Source organism: Anser anser (assembly GCF_964211835.1).
Source record: "Anser anser genome assembly, contig: HAP1_SCAFFOLD_66, whole genome shotgun sequence".
Taxonomy (NCBI): domain Eukaryota; kingdom Metazoa; phylum Chordata; class Aves; order Anseriformes; family Anatidae; genus Anser; species Anser anser.
Genome location: NW_028153466.1, coordinates 458782 through 479382, shown reverse-complemented (window position 1 = coordinate 479382; position 20601 = coordinate 458782). Strand labels below are relative to the sequence as shown.

Genomic DNA, 20601 nt, shown 5'->3' with positions numbered 1-20601 from the left:
TATTGAATATTTTAAGGATAATAATCTCATAAACCACATGCGTGCACAAGTTCCCCAGTTCACCATCAAGTTAACGAGGAACTTTACTAAATTGATCAAAGCCCAAAACAAAAACAAAACAAAACAAAACAAACAAAGTCGGGACACGAGACGGAATTTTCCTCTGCCATTCTAGCATCTAGTCTTTTGTTTCGAAGACTGCAAAACAAATTAATTTTTTTAATTGCCTTAGGCAATTAGACAGATTTTCATTCCATATCTTTTAAAAGATGGAAAATGCAACCCAGCACACTTGCAAATGACTTATTTTCAGCATTTAGCACCTGGCTAATAGAGTACCTAAAGTTAACTGATGCCTTCCAAGAGCATAAGATGTATGCTTCGTAACTGTGTATACAGTTTAAAGCTAAGACGGTTTCACAAACAGTTGTTTTGACTTTTTTTGGGTTTTTTTCATTCTGTCAAAACCCTCATTCCAATTTCCTTTTGAAATTCAGATTCAAAACTAGAAATCAGTGAATAAATACAGATGGCCAGAATTCCAAATGATTTTTCACATACCTCGTCTACTAATTCCTGCTGGTTCAGGCGTGAATCTCTCATCGATTATGGTATCTTCATCTGAATAATCGTGGTGATAGTTTACCGGAGTCTCCTCCTGGTTTGCAGATTCATTTCTGTCTACACACTCCTCCTCACGCTTATTGAAATACTTCTGCAGCCAGGCCGGTACAATATTTTTCACAGTTTCTGTCATTCTGCTAATTAATCCCTGCTTGAAAGAAAAAACACTTGTTTAATTACAGAAACGCAGTCAACAGCATATGCTGGGATACCACCTTCCACGGACCTTGAAGACAGATATTATACAGCAAATATTCAGAAGACGACGACGAGGTTGATCCCTGGCATAGGATCGCTACACTTCTGGTAAACCTAAATTCACCTAAGATTGATTTACAACTACCTATCACTTTCTGCACTTCCAAGTGACCTTGGCAAGGTTCAAAGTTTTGAAACCTCTGCCAAAATTCACCAGCAGGTCGTCAATCTGCAAGGCTATCAGGAAACTCTACGCCTGAACAGCTCCTGACCTACAGACTTGTTCCAGGACTCTTCCTCTTCGCACCCTCCCGTGAAAACCAACTAAACCAGAAGTTCAGCAATTATCTACTGCGACAGTCAGGACCATACTACCCATTAAAATCAGTGAATCTAAATATTTTCAATTTTAGTAATGCTGAATTGCAGTGACTATACGCACAAAAAACAGTTCTGCTCTCAACAGTCAGGCTAACCCAGAAGATGTCCTGGAAGAAACACAGCTATAGCTATAGCACCAGCACCTCCTCTTGCAAGAGCCTTCTAAAGCTGTTGCTGTATTTTGTAGAAGACTGACTCTGCGGCATACATCGGGTACGATCGGAGAATTCCCACCTGACCGAAAGCCCCAGGAACTACGGTTAAATAAAAGATAAATTAATATAAATGAATATAATTAATAATAAAAATTAATAATAAAAATTAATATCCAGAAAGCTGACAATCATGAGCTAGGCATCCTGCTAATCATCCCTCCTGCAGGCAGGGGGAAAAAAAAAAGGTAAATTAGATCCAGGACTAGTTCCCAGGAACTTTGAAGCTGCTAACTATACTGCCTACAGTGCCCAGGCACCTTCAGAGCTTAATGGTAAGAGACAGAGGGTTTGGTGGGCTGTAATTATGATCACAAGCACACAAAACACATCTATTTAAGTATTTCTAAGAATCGACTTATCGACTAAAGTTGTAGGGGGAAGGATGAGAAAAACAGCGGGGTAGGGATCAGAACCAGAGGTATAACCTCACAAAATCGCATCGGTCGCTTTCGTGCCTCCCCAACTGCATCACTGAGAGACAATTAACATTAAGCCACAGAACCTTCTGCAGAGTGGACATGATATTGAAAATAAACTGAAATTAATTGACAAATGCTCTAAGCAAGCTATCTGCTCAAAGCTCGTCCTTTTACGTTATGAACATTTGCACGATTCGTCTGGTTACAAAGCTAACTGCTATAATAAATGCACACATGTAACACCTATCAGTTTGTCTATTTATCAAATCATTAAAACTCTTCCCCGATAAGTTACTGTTAATTTGATCTGCGCTGGATGTGCAGCAGCCATTCTCTGTGCAGAATCCCCCAGATATCCCCGCGCACGTGTTTGCTCTGGCACACTCTTTAAATAAACCTACTGGAAAACACGCAGAGATAACAGACAATGGAAAAGTTAGAAAACCATCTCCACTGATTATTTTCAATCCACGTGTAAGGTTTATCAGTTAGCTACACAGTGTCGGCACACGCAAGCTATGGCACTTTCAACATTAATGCACTGTTCAAGCCAGAGGTTTCAACGGTTGCTCTGTAAGCGTGGGGAATGTTTGCATTGCCCTTCCAGGCCAGCTTTAGATGGACAAGATTGATTGTCAATATGTGGTATAAGGGACTTGGCATTTCTGCAAGTGATAAAAACCTAAATGAGCAGCTATCCATGCGTAGCGCTCCCTTGGTTTTGCATATGATAATCAATCCCCTCAGCTACGTTGCTCATTTAATAGCGGAGAGGTTTTGGCTGAACAAACATGTGCAGAGGGCATCTCCAGAGCATCTCTCTGGGCGTCCTGACATTTCTTAGCAAAGAGCTGCTGGGAGGGATCTCGGCGCGTCCCCCCTCCAGCACGGGGATTTTCACACCCCGAATTGACGGACCGCTTTCACCGTCAACCTGCTGTACCCTACAGCACAAACGAGAAGCAAAGCCTGGCAGGTAACGTTCAGAGAATTGATGATGGGCTGAGGAGGGGTGCAGGGAGCGGGGAAAGCCCTGGGGGTGGCACTGGGGGTCCTGAGGGCAGCGGGCTGGGGGTGAAGGGGAGGGGGAGGAGGGGGGTAATGGGCTGGGTAGAGGGGTAAGGGGGTAAGTAAGGGGCTGAGGGGGTAACTGAGGGGGTTAGGAAGGGGCTGAGGGGGTAACTGAGGGGGTTAGTAAGGGGCTGAGGGGGTAACTAAGGGGGTAACTAAGCCGTTGAGGGGGTAACTAAGGGGGTAACTAAGCGGTCGAGGGGGTAACTAAGGGGGTAAGGAGGTGGGTAGGGGGTAACTAAGGGGATAAAGGGGCGGGTAAGGTAAGGGGGTAAGTAAGGGGGTAACTGGTGGGCTGAGGGGGAAGGGCCCGCTGTGGGGGGGCCGCTCCTCACCCGCTTGCTCCTGGCACAGGGGGGCTTCGCGGCGCCCAAACGGTGGCGCCGCCTCTTCACCTTGCCGCCGGCCGCTCCTCCTCCTCCTCCTCCTCCTCCTCCTCCTCCTCCTGCTCCTCCTCCTCCTGCTCCTCCTCCTCCTGATCGGGCTCCTGGGCTGCCGCCCGGCGCCCCGCCGCCACCGGCCCTGCCACCGCCGGCCATGCCGCTGCCGGTCGCGCCGCTACCGGTCGCGCCGCCCGAGGCCATACCGCCCCCCCCCCGCGTTCGGTGCCGTCACGGGGCCCCCCCGCCCCCCGCCGCCACGCGCCGCGGGGCCTGCCCTGCCCCTCGTGGGAATAAAAATGTTGTTTTTGCAGAGTTACGTTGTTTAAAGGTAAGGAATGGGGTATCGAGGTGTGCTTGCAGCGATAAGAACGCTTAGCAGGCGACCTTGTAAAATGCAGACAACCAGACTCCGTAGAACAATTCGGGGAAAATCACGGTGTTGAGTCAAGTCAGGTAAGTGAAGAACCATTACCGCTTCAACCAGTAAAAAAGTCGAAAGAAATTCGAAATTTAACAGGCCGGCAACTGAAGGCCATGCATTGTCTGGGAAGCATCAGACAGATTGTGAGCCTGGATCACCCCCTCAGTGGGGAAACAGGGGAGGGTCCCGTCATCAAAAAGTATATAAACTGGGTTTTGGAACCAGCAGGGGCGCTCCTGCTCGTGGGACGCCCGCCACTGCGATCGCGAATAAATTCCTGCTTCGCTGAGCTCCTCGCCTGAGCCCAAGTTATTGGCTACGGAGTGTTTCTCACAATTTGGGGGCTCGTCCGGGAGCCAGTCGCCTACTGGGGAGCCCCACCGCCGCAGCAGCAGGAAGGCATGCCCCGCTGATTTCAGCGGTCCTGTGCATCGACGGCGGCGGTTCTGCGGAGAGCTGACAGAGGGCCCGAGACTGATGAAAGAGGCAGGATCCGTGAAGGAGTGGGGAAGGGAAGAAGGCAGGCACTCCGGCTTTGAGAATTGATCCGGTAACTCTGTGCACAGACCAAGGTAAGAAATAGGAAGTATTGCCTTGGGGGTCGGGTGAGACTCTGTGTGCCGTGTGATTGAGACGTACTTTTGTACGGAGCGAGTGTGGAGTCCTGATCCGCGGTTCCGCAGCTCCGCGAGGGGCGCGGCCGGAGACGGACGAAGCGTGAGATAAGGGAGAGAAAGGAAGAGTCTCGGGAAATGTGGTGTATGGTAAGCCCTTGCACGGGGAAGTGCTTGGCAATACACCAGGGAAATTTGGTGTGCGGTAGTCCTCGCACGGACGGGACGCCCGCCACTGCGATCGCGAATAAATTCCTGCTTCGCCGAGCTCCTCGCCTGAGCCCAAGTTATTGGCTACGGAGTGTTTCTCACACCCTCCCCCTCCCTCCCTCGCGCGCCCCCTCCCCTCACGGGAACGCGCGCCCCCCCCTCCCGCTGCCGCTCCCGTTCCTCGCCCCGCCCCGGTCCCGTCCCGGTCCCGCCGCCCTCCCGCTCCCGCCCTCAGGACCCGGCCGCCATAATGAACCCCGGCCCGGCCACCGTAAGCACGGGGCTAGGAGTCACCTCCAGAGCCTCCCCGCGCCGTGGCGCCGACCGCTGGTGTGCCGCAGCACCGCGCCGGGCGTGGGACGGCGCCCCGAGCCCACAGTGCTCGTCAGAAAAGCCCCGCACCGACAACCGATACCCCCGCACCGACAACCAACAGCCCCCACGCCGACAACCAACGCACCAATTCGTGGCCCCGTTGGTCCGGGAAGCAGTCGTCACGCTAAATTCTACCCCACGGCAGGGGAACGATGGGCATCGTGACAGATCGCCGCCCCAGAAAATAAACACATAAATAAAGAATAAAAACGATAACGGGACATGAATCGTGCCCTTAATAACAGACATTGGGCAGTGAAATCACCGACTTCTGCAACAATACGTGCTCAGGGAACTGACTAAAACCCCTCCTGCATCGGCCATGTAATAGCTAGGCAAACATCACATAATACTTCCCTCCCTCATGTACACCAAACCTATTAAGGCAACCATAGTAGTGTGATAACGTGATTTTTCTCCTCCAGATCAGCGTCAAAGGCAGCTACGCTAGGTTTGCCCATAAGTTCAAACGCTGCTTTATTTATTTATTTGAATTCCATTTTTCTTATTTAGAAGGATTTCCATAGGGTGACAGGCCTTTAATGACACTCACGACTCAGAAACATTTGCCGATGCAGTCAAACGGTGTCTATTAACGCGAGGCACTGAAGTTAATTGGTATTAAAAATGAGCCAAAACGAAAGGCAAGTATCTGCGTGTCCAGCAGAATGACAGCGATCATCACCATTTGATCAATCTTCCCCCCACTCTCTGTTGCAGCTAGGTACAACGAAAAGAGTTTATGAAATCATTACGGGACATTCTTGTAGAAAACTTCCTCAAGCTTGGAAGAAAAAAAAACATTTCAGCTAAGTAAAACAGAAAATAACTGGAAGAAGTGAAGTATGGCGGTGTTGGAAAAGTTGCTTCAAAGACTTGTTTAATTAAAAAGAAGGAAGAAAGCAAGTTCCTACTGCAATCCCATCTTTGTCAAACTGATGGCGGGCACCAGTACGATGTGTTCAGCTAACACAGGCTGGAAGTTGTAACTGCAGCTGTGAAGTTTACCCAGTAAAAAGACTCCGCAAAGCATTCTAGCAGTTCCGATGCAATCACTGCTTCCTGAATTTGTGACTCACGGTTAACACGGCAGTACAGGAAGAAGTCTGGCATTCACTGCGCTCTTACGGTAAAGAATCTGCCCTGCGCACACCATCCCAAGCCAGGTATGCGCTCCTAACAGGAAAGGACGATAGGCTGATAAGTCTCAGCAGAGGGAAAAAGACATCAGAGAACTACTTTATAACAGCAGCACGCGGGCTGCAACCAACGTTCTCTTCCTCTCATCATTTTCATTTCTGTGGACTCCAAGAGAATACACTCCCAACATTTTTCAGCTCTGGAGAACAAACAGCCCAACCAATCTCATTCACTGAACTACAAAACTGGTATTTTCGCTATCTAGTCCAGAAAAGGAGGCGCACGTCTCTAACGTACAGTGTAGAGACCTTGTTAATAGGCAAAGTCTGCATAAAATAGGTGGCCACAGCCTGATTTTCTGACGTTCAGGGCCTTGGGTCACACACCACCACAGTATCAGACTTAATGAAGTCACCAATCTATGTGGGCCTCTCGTTACACAGGTCACATGTTATGGACCAACCTCTCAAAGGCCAAAAACCAGCACTGATACTGCCGGGCCAATACATATCTGTAGCATCCCATTTCTGGGTGACAACACAATGAATGTTTCCACAAAGTACTCGATGCAACCTAACTGCTGTGTTTGGTGATGCAAAGCAAGCCGTGTCAAAGCAGCGTAGCACCCAGGCACATTCCTGGAAGATGTTTTGCTGCTCACATTGAAGAAAATAGATAAAAAAATCCTGTGCAGTTTGCACTTCTGAGCTCAAGTACCACAGCTATGCACTGCAATTGAAGTGGCATCAAACCTTGTAAGGTTTTGAAGCTTCAGCACTGCCATCCAAATTCAAGGAGGCTGCATCTATTATCTTGAATTTGCCCCAGCTCAGTCCCCTGAAACAATTCCATAGACACGTACAAGCAACCCTTTTCCCACCCAGATTCTTTGCTTCATCTATTGCACCTCTACCTTGTGTCATATTCTTATTAATCTGCCCCTCAAAAGACTCCCTGGCTCACACAAAGAAGCAACCCAACAAATCCCTGTTCCCAGCCACGTTGCTTTCATGCTTTGGGAAGAGTTAACTGCAACAGCTCTAACTGTGATGCCACCTCACCCCCTCCACCTATGTGAGGTTCTTTGCCTTCTGTCTCCTCCTACGTCTACACCTGCACTAGAACCAGGAAGAATGTGCTTCCTACAATACTCCAAGAGCCTCTTCTGTTTCAGGATGTCATCATTTCAATTCAGGACTGAAAGTATTCCTAGCAAAAACCCAACAGCTAATAGCTAACAGAAGCAGTTGCTGGTGATCAGCTACAAGTAACCTGGAAGTACTGAGGAGTCACAAAAGAGAATTTGCATTACATTTAAGAACAGCATGCAGCTTAGGACCACTGCTTTCACTGACTACACTAAGCCATAAAAAAGAATTGGATTCTTACCTGCCATCACAGCAATTATGGTTTATGTTGCCCCCAAAACACACACGGCAGTACCAGAACTGTGTCAACTAGCTTTAACAGCTTCCCCAGCTATTAAGTACAGTAATTTCTGCTTCCTTTTTTTTCTTGGAGGAATATTCTTTTGTTTCCAGCCTCACTTACTTATTATACACACTGTTAATTAGCAACTATTTCTCCATACTCATAGGGTTATGGAGTCCCTATGACTGGAAAAGACTCTGTACCCTTCAAGATAAGAACAGCATAAAGGCAGCAACTCGCAAGACTGCTCTAGCTTAAAGCAAAGCTTTCCTCATGGCTCTCATCTCCTTTGACTTGAGTACTGTCATCCTTCTACCAGAGCTTTAAAAACTTCATTACCACGAATGAAGGAAGACCAGAGCAATCAGAGAGGGTAGCAGAGGGTATAACTTAAGGAGCTGTTACTAGGATTTTTTTGTTGTTCCTGGTGGACTATTTTTCTCCTTGCCAGCAAGGAGGGAAAACCAGCAAGTTGTTTTCTCCAAGATTTTTTTTTTTTAGGTTTAAGAACACGGATTATGTTGTAGCAATTTCTTCGCTGTAAAGCGTCAGCTGAGAAGTCTAACAGTAAGAAGGGCAAGGGAAAACTGAATGCTGATGCAGAGAGTGCCAGCAGACATCATCCTCATTCCACGGGATGTTTGTAGCTATGGCAGTTGAAGTCTACACTTCCATATGCTTAACATACCCTATTTATAAGCCAATTTTAGCTGACCTAGCATGTATCAGTAGTACAGTTAGAGCCAGCAGCCTGCAGGAAAAAGTGGGCACAGGTGTTTCCATAGCAAGGCCTGTGAGTGTCTCCCATACATACTTCCAGTCTAAGCAAGCACATGAAAGGCTTGGCTTGTCGCTTACCTAAGGAACCAGGAAAACAAGGGGAAGCTAGATTTTGCTTGTGTCCTAATGCCCATATAAAAATAAAGACAGATGAAATACCCTTACTACCTTGTTAAATTCCATAAGCCGGAAGAGAACGTGCTGCACACAGGTACAAGTAAAATCCCTTGCTGGCAGGTTTGCAGAAACAAATCTTTTATTTACACAGGCAAGTCTATCTTTAGACCCCATTTACCTCTTTACATTTCTCGAATATTTACATGACTTCATGATGCTCCAAGAAGGGAGTGATGAACAAAAAGATTACAGAAACTGTCAAAAGCATAGCAAAAAAAACCCAACCTATCATTGTGCTTTAAAACTTATGAGCTAGAATAATGTAGAAGAAATGTAGTTTTAGCACTTTGGCCATAACATAACGGTCATGCTCTAGAAGACACTTAAATAGCAGAGGGGATTTCAGAAGTGACCGTATCCAGAGGTTGCCAGTGACAATTCATGAGTGAATCGTAGAGTTCTTCGCTTGTCTCCGTGAATTGTCTGTTCATTTCATCAACATCCAAGTAGAGCTGTGGATCTGAAAATAAAAGCCTGGTAAGTCCAAGTATCAAATCTGAGGCATGCGCACAAAAAAACTTCACGTGAAATGGCTAATAAAATGTATTTTAAGCTAAGTGTAATAAGCTATTAGATCTACTAATTTTAGTGAGGTATTTAGTCCTCTAAAATTTTGAGCCTCACAACTCCAACTTTTGGGAATTTGTATATTAGAAGGCTGGGACTAGAACTGTCTTTCAAGATAAAGACAAAGACAATGTTTAAGATAGTAAAGATAACGTTTACGGATAATCAGCCATGAAACCCTCCCAAGAGTCATTTAATTCACTTCTACGGCAATACACGTTACATAGGATAGTTTCTAAACACTAACACAAAATGCCTCCACGTGAGGAACTTTGCAAACCTTCCAGGACACAAATATGTTTTGTACCGTATTTGTAAGTGCAAGCTGAATCCTCCTTTTGGAATCTGCAACATAAGCTTTTACCTCAGGGTGGAGAACAAAGCTTTTGCATATTACTGAGTTTCTAATATAAAATCTGTTTAGCGGAACCAATACAAAGAACAAAATTCTGTCTTAGACCATTTTCAAATGGGAATGAAGGCACAGGTACAAGAAACCTGCTGCGAAGCATTGACAGTGTCCCGTTTTACTTGATGCGGTCAGTGTATGCTGTATCAGCTTTAAAACCCCAGCTGATTGCAGATCAACCCCACAGAGGTTTGACCTCAGCTGAATTTTCAAGATGTTCTTCATCCAGTAGAGGTTGGCTTGTATTGTTAAAAGGCACAAGGATGGCTAAACTCAAGTGACAATGATAGAACCCTTATTACCGTCAGTAATTAGGTCATCACCGATTGCAGTCATAACTGAAGATTCCTGAAAGACAGAAAAGGCTAAGTTTAATCATAACTCATTTCAGAAAGCATCACAGATTCAAAGTGCTGCAGTCTCAACCCATTCCTTCTTCCTACAACTACAAGGATAGATGGCATTTTATCTACTTATTTTTAGAAGAAAGCCAATATTACAGTACAGGTTGGAAGGGACTTCCGGAGGTCACAACTAATACATTGACCACGATAAGACCACTTAAAACAACTGTTTAATTTGCTTTAAGCAAAGCAAATCAGAAGAACAGGAACAGAAGAAGCGTACGCAATTATGCTGTCAAAACCATTCTTTGGTATGCGTGAACAAATAATGGTGTATAAATCACTAATTCTATGGATTTACTATTTAAGCACTTAAATACAAACACCTCTGAATGGAATCTGCTCTTTTAACTTCACACTAAGCAGAAAGCATGTTTTCAACTTCGGATTCTTTTTGCTGATTCACACAAATCTGTACAACGTATTATCTGTGAAATATTTTCTTTACAGCAAGCATGCACTATCTTTACCTCAAAAACAGCTGGAGCCATTAAAGAATCTCCTAAAGAGCAGTCTCCAACAGCTTGCATGCTGTCATAGGGAGCATAGGAGCTGTAGTTGTAGTCAGCGTAAGCATCGTAACTCCTCTGCGAGTGGTAGTTCTGGTAATCTTGGCAATAATCATTATAGTTGTATGACTGGTACCGCTGCAATTCTGCTTTCAGTCTGAAACATGAGAAGTTGCATACAGTCAGAGAACAAGAGACTGTAAACCCAGTTCTGAACTTAAACAATTTGTCAGCTTACATACTTCAAAGCTTAAAAGGAAGCTTTCCTAAACAGTCACCTAAGTGACAGCTTAAGTCACAGCTCAAAACCTCATTTCTATAGAAGCAAGCATCCTCACCTTTGCCAATACCAGAAGGAATTGTTCTCATGGATTAACTCCAGAGCCTTGACATGGTTACCTGTACACATCAAGTATTTTTAGCGTTGGCATAAGCAAGCTGCTGCTAAGTCTCTGTGCTTTGCTAAAGATTGATTTAAGACCAGAGACATTTATCAAGCACAGCTGCTTTAAAGATGCAGTCTTAACCCTTCTATCTTTTGTTTGGTTAATTACTAGATCTTATTTCCAGAAAGAAGTGAATGGAGTCAGATTATCCATTTCAAAGAAGCATCTGACACTGCCTGTCAGTTTGCCATGTCTACCTCCACCTGCTCTGTTTTTTTGTTTGTTTAAAGTCCATTAAACATTCAACAGCTGCCAACTATACCGCTCAGGTGAAGTCAGTCTTGCTTAACAACACAATCGCGATTCTCCAGCATGACGCCTTATTATTAGTGGGAGAATTACAAAATACGCTGGTTCTTAAGAAGAAAGGGCCAGCTGATTAGCTTTCACTACTTTCCCTTTCAAGATTTTCTCAGGGGCAGCTTCAGACTAATGACAAGAACCAAGACAAGTGCTATCTGTACTAAAACTGAGGTACACTGCATAAAGAACATTCAGATAACCCAGCTGCATATTCAAAAAAATCCGCTGTTTAGACTTGTCTTCACTGATTCTGTACAGGCAGACCTCCTGTGTCTGCAGTGCCCAGTTTCTCTCACTTGAATTGGGGATGCAGAGAAGTGAGTTCTATGCTTTTGGGGAAGAATACAAGCTGAAGGCATTCTGAAATAGCTTCCAAACTCAGCAAACATGAGGGACAAACTACTCCAATGGCTGGGTATTTCAATGCTAAGAGAGCACGGTACTCAGCCATTCAGAAACGTATTACTGATGTGTATTTTAATACCTACATTTGTTTCAATACTGCAAAGCTACACAAGTTCTAATAAAGAGGTAATCCATTGTCTTGTTACTGTAGTAAACAAACAGAAGATACATCATCTTAGGTCTTCTGCTTCCAACTGCACTCTTCCTACATACAGTTGTGTAGGGAAGGAAAATCTGAAAATACTGTTGACGTTCTTCTGGATAGCCGAAGCAAGAAAACATGTTTGTGGCTTATTCTTGTTTTCAAAATAAAACAATATTAATTTAATCAAAAAATTTTGGCAAAGAAGTTTGGACAGTGCTCTCTTGGAGAAGAGCATTTCCATTCTAAAGCAGAAGGAGGCAACATTTGCAGAATTATGCTAGGTAAACAGAAACAGAAGTGTCATTTTTTACTATTTAACAGAACACACAAGCTAACCTCATGAACATACTGAAATTGTTTATATGAAGTCCTGTTTTGTCAGTATCCTGAATCAAAGTTCATCAAATTTGGTATCAATTCTTTAACCGTTCAGAGACCTGAATTGCCTTAAATAAGTGATAGAACTGAGCCGGTAGAGTAAGAAACCCTCTCAGGAAGTGCTAAGCTTTAAACTCCCCATTGCCCTAAGCTCATGAAAAGCAAAGAATAGCATTCTAAACCTGTTCTAGTAATAACGCCTTTGGCTTTCCCCCTGCGTTCCCATTTTTCCCCCCCACTTCTTTCCTGTCAACCCACTGTAAAACTAGTTATGTGCTTCTCTCAAACTAGAGGGAAAGCTCTAAGAACAAGAACTCCCTAGCATATAAAACCACTTGTTGTCCCTTCTACCTTATGCAGGCCCAAACCTGAAAATATTTACCAATGCATTCAGCTTTGCTACTGTTGAGAAACAAGGCTGGTTACAATGGCAGCTAAGCCCAAGTTGCGCTGTCTGGCTAGACTTAACAGTTGGATTCCCCCAGCCATCCTGAAGCAGGTTGATGAATCCAGGGAGTCAAAACATAGGACTTCTGCATTTCTGGTTTTGTAGACTGCATCCTGTGTGCAGCCACTACAGCAAGGGCCACAGACTTTCCAAAGGCAGAGCTACAAGAATCTGATTATTTAGAATAACTGTATCAATGCACAACTCCTTGGTTACCTTTTAGAAATTCCTATGCTCAGCCGGATTCCTTTTCCCCCCAGACCTGGTGCGTTCTGGCAGTCTTGCAGTGCCCTCATCTGATCACCTTGCTCACCAAATCTGACATAGGCATACCCTCTACTATTTTCAAAAGGGAGAAAACCAATTCTAGTATGCATAACAGTTACAAAGCTAACGAATTCAGTTTCTGTCTTCTACAAAAAACAGAAGATAGCAGCTACTATAGCTTCTATTACTTAAGCAACCTCTCTGGCATGTGCACGTGCACAGAAAAGGCTTTCACCAAATTAAAACACTTGGGCCAGAAGCAAAAAGCTTATTCCTTGGTAGCATTAAGATGCAACTCACTGAGAGCCAGCAAAACAATACATTTTAAGTGCTCTCTGCGTAAGTAATCAGATTCCATATTTCTGCATATACAGCAGTTAATCAGTTAGCACTAACCCACTCCTTTTGGAGCCACAAACTTTATTGGTCACAAACACCAAGAGCTGGCTGTAATTATCTGAACCAGTATTAACCGGTACCTCTGAACTCTTCAAACAAAAATATCTTTCAGGTGCTCTTAGAAGAACAACATCAATTGCCTGCAACAATTTGATGGCTTTGCTAAACGGAGCACTGAAAAGCACAGTGGTACAGTTTCTTTTGTAGCCTGTTCAGAAATTATAGCCCCGTGCCTACAGCTTCAAATCAGGCCAAGCTTACCAGCCCAACTCTTACAGCTTAAGTTCACTGCACTTGAATGCCTTCAAGACGTGCTTTTAGGAGCCATGGAGAAGAACCCTCTGGTAAGACCACCATTATAAAGTACTGAGTGTTGTTTTACACTTAAAATAGAACTATCTGTTACAGTCATTCATCAGCTTTCCCTAGGCTGCTGCTCTCTCACTACTGAATGTGATCCTGCTCTCAGTTTCCCACTAACTTTTTCCCCCAGCGGTTATGGCCTCTTTTCATCTATGACACTTTTAAGGGACTACACCGTGTTGAAAAATGCTGGTTAACATTTCCTTTTACACAAGGTGCCTCATCGAATTTTCCTGACTAAACCAAACCCCAGAACCTTAACTAGAAGAGGAAGCACACAAACACACATGCCTCCCTGGCCACCATATCTCCCCAAAACATATCTGTTCAGTAACAGACCAACTGTAAGAATACTGCGATTAAAATCAGTATAGCTCTATACACTGCTTTTGTTCGGGATTACTAGCTAATGTCCTTCCCCTTACCCCTTCTGGAATTAATACTGAATTCTGTACTCCAAAACGCGGTTCTTAAGTCATACAAATGACATTTAACAATCAGAATTTTTCCACACAGTGATCCTCAATAAAAACTTCAATCCTCTACTGCAGTCTTTCAACAAATTAAAGGAATACAAAACTGGCTAATAACTGTTCAGTGATTTTTGGACCTTTGTAGCACTAGAGTAACAGCAGTACACTCTGCAGCATAGTTGCAAGTATGTGGGAATAATCTCTTTTTTTCTCTGAAAGGTGTGAGGCCTCTATTTCACCCTACTAAAGATTTTACCACCAACTGTACTGCTAGCATTGAGACACTGCAACTTCTGTGCTTGAATGAGATGCAGGACAGGTTCCTTAAGGTGTCGCAATTTTTCGTCTAAACCTAGTGTTGAGATGCTGTGTCTTTGACTCTTCAGTGTCAGCTTTCTTTCCAAACACTAACGGAGCAGCAGTAGTGACAGAATCCTGCTTCTCTTCTGTCCTTCCCAAAATAAACTGTGAGGCAGCTGCAGACTCTGCACCTGAACACTCTGAGTGAACACCGAATGTAAATGATGGCAAGGCAGCATTTTGTGGACGCAGTTGCAGTACCAAAACCTGCAGAAATAAGTGAATGTCAAGTCCGTAACCCACGGTGTATCTGCAGTACCTGAAGGTTTGAACTACATTCTAGTCCTGATCTTTCCAGTCAAAACTGTTTAACAAACAACCCACCAAACAGTAAAACAAACAAGAAAACCCCATGCTTCCTCTCTACATAAAACTTTTCACAACTGTGTTTTCTGCCCACCACCTGGCTTTAAAAAGTATACGAACTTCTTTGAAAGATCATGTTTTTAGTCTGAACTCCAAATGAACAACGTGTAGGGCATGTAAAGAACAAGCACGTCATTAATGAAAGCTTTTCTCTAAAAAGGATAAACTTATTCTTGGGGAAAAGTGTGGAAACAGAAGTTATCTAGGCAATATTCCTACAGGAAAAACGAATAATTTTGCCACACCTCAAAGGAAAAAATAATTGTGCTTAACAGGTAAGAAAATAAAAAAAATCAGAGCAAACCAAAAAATAAATCACAGAATATGCATCCTCGTTTTAATCATTAAGTATTACCTTTGAGCTCTGCTTTGGTGCTTGGCTTTGCACTTTCACAGGCTACACACTTCGTGGCCTCTGCTTTGTTTTGAACCAAGCAGGTCTCCCAATCCCAGCTTCCTTCAGGCTTCTTAAATTTGTCTAAATCCAGAAATTCTCCAGAAGGAGCAGAAAATGCAGATGCACTGCTACTGGTCACAGGTGTTGGACCCTCTGTGAGACAAACAAGACAGTTAACCATCCTGTTTGAACATGAACTATAAAATGAGCATTAACTTTTAAATTTGATTTGTCAAATCCCACAGAAATGTTCAAAACTACTCCGCAACTCCCCCCCCCGCCCCTGAAAAAAATAAAAGCCACCAAAAACCCACAAAGAAACAAACAAACAAACAAAAAAACCAGAGTGGAACTCAAAGCTTCCAAACAACACACAACTCTGTTCAGCACACAAGCTTCTGCTGCTGTTGATGACAGTGTAACCTCCATAAAGAGGCCTGACAGGTGCCTTTTAAAAAAAAGGTGCCTTTTAAGAGAGAAGCAGAAGATAACGCTTCAAATTCAAAACCGGAAAGACAAGAATGGCTCTTCCCTTCCACGGCACACGCAGAAAACTTTTATCCTAGTATTACTTGCATCGCTCTTCCTCCTGACAAGTGCAACGTAACCGTGCAATTCACTGCACCATGGTCACAGTAAACCCCTCATTTCCAAAATTCCTCCTTGCAATGGCAAGAGCCTCAGACAAAGATGCCGACTGACCGCTCAGAGGTTGGAAGTCCAAGAGAATCAACTCTGTCTGAAATCCATTATCTTACCTCATGAAATTTCAGTCTTACCGCACAGGATGATTACAAAAGCCCGGTCTAGTCCATCTTAATTTGTTTCTTCCACGATATATTTGCACAGGTGTTTTTCGATGTAATGGCATGTTAAATGACATTTAGAGTCAAAGTTAGAATTAGAATCGTATTTTAAAAACAATACAACCACGCTCAAAATCAATTACGGTCACACACAATGGGAAACAACCCAGTACTGCCCTGAAGAAGTTACCCAGCGGGTCACTCGCTTTCTTGAAGCCTACCACTGACCTTCATAGGCATCTCTCTGCTTTAGCTTAAGACTAGTTAAGACTACACTGTCTTGAAATCTGGCTTCACATCTCCCCTCAATTACATACAAACGGTGAGTAGAGGCATTTTGGACACATTCTGTAATTTTTTTTACTTATTTTTTGAAAGAGAAAAACGCAGTCATTTTTAACTCTTTCTATGGAGTTCTCATTTTCGCCAGTGAAAAATCACTATGTTGTTTTTAAATTAAGTCACTCACTTCAGCCACCTTCCCTCACCAGCTGCAAAGCCGGGGGTATCTGCATTGATCCAGCTCCGTACTAATACATTTCACAATCAGTTCAATTTATGCGACAGGCTGGAACCTGGGCTGAGACCTCTGAAGTGCCTGTAAACCAATCCTGCAGACAGCCGCTAACCCATCAACCGTACCTGGGAATCGTGTTGCTTAAAATATTCCATATATGCAACGTACTTTTATTCTGTACAAGATTCACAGAGGCTAGGATGGAAACAACAGGAAAAAAAGGACCATACCTGGTTTCTCAGACTGACAGGCTACACATTTGTTATCTTCCGTCTTATTTGGTACAAGGCATATTCCACAGTCCCAAGAGCCTTTCGCCTTCTTAAATTTGTCTCCAAAGCCCAGAGTGGCTGTTGTGTCAGTGCTGCTCGAGGAGGATGTCACTGTCACCGAGCTGTCTGTGACCACTGGTCATGTCAGAGCAGGCATTACTCCCGTTCCAGGTTTTGGTGTCTCACATGCTATACATTTTGTAGCTTCCGGTTTGTTTTGGACAAGACATGTATCGCAATCCCACGTTCCAGGTACTGTTTTGAATTTGTCTCCAAAGCCCAGCATCCCTGCTGGGGGCGCTGCTGGCTTTGAGGTGTCGCATTGACTTGAACTTACTGTCTGTTTCATACTCTCAACTGTTGACGCTTTAGTAGCTTGACAAGTTACACATTTGTCCTTTATGTCTTTGTTTTGCAGAAAAGGGTCACATGTATCAGATTGCCAGTACGATGCTTGTTTAGAAGTCTCTTTACCTGCAGAAAAAGTTGTTATTGCAGGCCTAGTATAAACCACTGTGCTTGTTGTAGGTTGTGCAGACGTAGAAGAGCGTGTTTTCAACAATCCAAAGTCTAGGAAGCAAGAAAAAAAAGTCTTCCTGTTAGCGCAGCACCTCACTACATGTAACTAAGTGACTTTACTAGAGGGCAAAAATTTCAACTCAGGTGCCAATGGTTACAACTAGACATTCAGACCGAGCGCAACAGGAAGTCCCCAGAAATCTTATCTAAACGGATGAAATTTCATCTGCTGCACTGGGTCACAACAGAACATTTCGTTAAAGCTTCATTTAACTCTTTGTTTCCAAGCAAGCTTTAAATCAACATTTTCACTGGTCGATACAAGTACAAACAGACAGTAGCTGACTGAAATCTGACAGTCCAACGTGGAATGGAAATAATACAATTTGATTAAGACGCGATGCCCAATCGAATCAAATTTCTAAAGCTCCTCCTTCCGTAGCAGATGACTCAAATCTACTCCAGTAACTGTACAGAAGTTTGTACTCGGAGCAGCAATCCATACGGTATTTTCCCACAGATGCTGAATATTAATTAAATAATAAAAACTCAAGACAATTGAACAACTGTCTAATTTTCTATAATCTTTTTCAAAATGCATCGGACACAGGACAACTCCTTATTTAAAAGGTGGCAATTTTAACAGAAAAGACAAGCTACTAATACAGAAAGACTAAAGGAAATGAATCTTAAACAGCAGCTCAAGTTGCTTGTAAATCTACCTTGAACATAGTTGTTTTGTGGTTTGTTGGTTTTTTTTTAGTCAAAAATGAAGTCTTTGAACAATGTGGATTTAGATTCTGCTTCTTTTAAACCGATAAAGAAAGTGAATGTCACTTCACTCAGAGGTCTTTCCTTAAACAAAATGCACAATGTATTTTCTCTCACTTAGCTCTTTCCAGTAGAGAAATGTGCTGCCTTCTTCACAAGTATGTAAGTTAGAAGAAGACTTTTGGGAAAAGATCAAATTCAATAAAGCCCTTTTTCTTAAAAGATATCTTTTCCACAGACACACTTTATGAAACTGTTGAAAACAATTGCAATTGCTTAAAAACAAAATTCAGAAAAGGGTTTTTAACGTAAAACACTCCACTTCTGTTTGCAGTTTAAATTTTAATCCACAGGAGCCATTGTAAGCTAAGGCCCAAAGATTCGCAGCTTTCGCCATGTATTTGGAACTGAAGCTCTTTCCTATTCTTTCTTCACCTGGGCTGAAGGTGGGACAGGAGTGTTGAGTTTTACAAACATTTCCTTTTCAATTCCACAAATTGTATTTACTTAAAATGAAACACCGATTATCTGGCTAATTCTCTTAGTACCTCATTTACAATTACATCCTAACACGTAAAGGAGATGCAACCCATCTGCTTTTCATCTTGCAGTTTTACTTCCAGCAACAAACACCACTTAGAATAGAAGGGGGCAGATGCACCCTAACAAACGCAGCGCTTAATGTAATGCTCTCCTACATTCATATTTATAGCAGATACTCTATTAACCATAAGTCGTGTGTTGGTTTTTTTTTTAATAAAAAATGCTAGCGTATTTTTTGCAGCATCTTTTTAAAAGGAGTTCATTATCTCTCCAGGATTTTTTAGAACGTCTAAGACGCTTCCTTCCTTTAATACGTGGGCAGTGGTGAAGGGACCACCAGCAAAATCTTTGACCTCCTCTTTCTGTGTGTTGATGTTGGTTGAGGTGGTGGTGTCTTTTGAAACAAAAGAAAACAAAAACAGCTTTCACAATGTGACCTAGTTAGAGCAGATTATACTCACTTTTGTTAGAAACAAGAATTTCCAGCTTTCATGCTTCTCACATAAGAATCTTCACAAATTCTACTTACTTTGCAATGCTTTATGATTACAAGCAAAACAAAAAGCAACAAAACAAAAAAAAAATATAAAAGCAGATCTGTCACTGGAAAAATACTGCAGAAGTCCAACACTGCCTGGAATTGCTAGCATGCGCAGACAGGACAGATTGAAGATTTAATAAAGAAAAAAAGGAAAATAAGCACTTCAGATCTGAAGTGCTAAAGTTTCAGTTACCTAGGGTAAGAAAGGGCGTCACTGGAGTACCACTGGGTCCAGAAAGTTCTGCCGATTTTACAACGGGAACACTAAATGTAAACCCAATCTGCTATGAACAAGAGAGGTTTTTCAGATTCTCAAGCCACAGGAACTTCAATCGAATGCACACACAAAACCAAATCTGAAAGCTGCTCTTCACATTTGTAGCATGCATGCTGAATGACAAATTATAAGCCAGAAGCCTACATACTTTTCTCCATCAAGGCAGATTCTGCTTTAGTGTTCTGCAACAGCCTACTAAATGCCTAAGAAAAAAAGTCAAGCTCCTTTATTATTTTACTTACAGAAGACGTAGGTAGCACTTCTGCCTCAGTAGATTTCACAACTGGAGATGAAAATGCGAACTCAGGACTGCTAACAGTACTTGTTGGTTGTATCTGTATTTTCAAAAGAATTAAAGGTTTATATTTAAGAGCAACAACTACTTGAATTCACTACCCAACAGAAGTCCCGCAGTGACGTCGAAAAACCTGATGTTTGAGTTATTTTGCAGATAAAAGTAATAATAAAACACAGGGAAGTTTCCAAGTGGGTATAGGACAATATCTTCAAAACCAAATTCCAGAAACTGAGAGGAAAAGCTGGAGATGCTACTTAGGTCTAAATGCACGGAAAAGCAAGCCAGGAAGCTGAAGAACGGCAAACTCAGCCCAATGATACTCCAAGAACTTCAGCAAACACCTCAACATGTTAAAGCAGCTGTCTACTTCAAACCGTACAAAAAATATTTCAAGTACTCTGGAACAGATTAATGTTTATTTTATTGCAATAATATGCCAATTATTGCACCCTAGGCTCATTCTATGTGAGGCTTATATGACCACGTTACCTCTAATTTAATAACTTAAATAAAGTTGTGGTTTAACCATTGCAGGCAACTAAGCACCACACAGCCACTCGCTCACTCCCTCCAAGTGGAACAGGGAAAAGAACCGGAAGTAAAGAAGTAAAGTTGTTAAATTTGAGGTAGCATTAATGACTCATCGCATGTAATGGCTACCTGGAAAGACAAATGCCATAACCCTGTACATACTCCCCACTCCTTCCCCTTCTTTCCCCCAGCATTTATTGCTGAGCACGATGCTAAATGGTGTGGAATATCCCTTCGGTCCTCTGGGCTCCGCTGTCCTGGCTGAGTGCCCTCCCAGCCTCTTGTGCATCCCCGACCTCCTCGCTGGCAGGGCAGCGTGAGAAACAGAAAAGGACTTGTCACTGTGTAAGCACTGTTCAGCAACAGCTAAAACACCAGTGCCTTACCAACACTGTTTTGCTCACAAATCTGCAACACAGCATCATCTACTACGAAGAAAATTAACTCT

General features: G+C 43.2%; 1 protein-coding gene and 1 pseudogene across 2 annotated transcripts in view; both read right to left on the bottom strand.

The window, feature by feature from the left end:
- Window positions 1–3387, bottom strand: part of LOC310892103 (nuclear pore complex protein Nup153-like) — a 36605-nt pseudogene extending 33218 nt beyond the window's left edge. Inside the window, exons 1-2 of the transcript in view lie at window positions 3244–3387; window positions 562–772 (exon numbers count right to left, since the gene is read on the bottom strand). The product of the transcript in view is annotated as a nuclear pore complex protein Nup153-like (transcript). The remainder of the gene's footprint in view (window positions 1–561; window positions 773–3243) is intronic.
- A 5144-nt stretch (window positions 3388–8531) lies between these two features.
- LOC310892099 (uncharacterized protein C6orf52) lies at window positions 8532–10397 on the bottom strand. Its single transcript, XM_083854272.1, has 3 exons — window positions 10290–10397; window positions 9718–9763; window positions 8532–8899 (listed from the first exon to the last, which is right to left on the bottom strand). The coding sequence occupies exons 1-3, from the start codon at window positions 10347–10349 to the stop codon at window positions 8763–8765; spliced, it is 243 nt and encodes an 80-aa protein (XP_083710398.1). The 5' UTR covers window positions 10350–10397; the 3' UTR covers window positions 8532–8762.
- Window positions 10398–20601: the final 10204 nt, after the last annotated feature.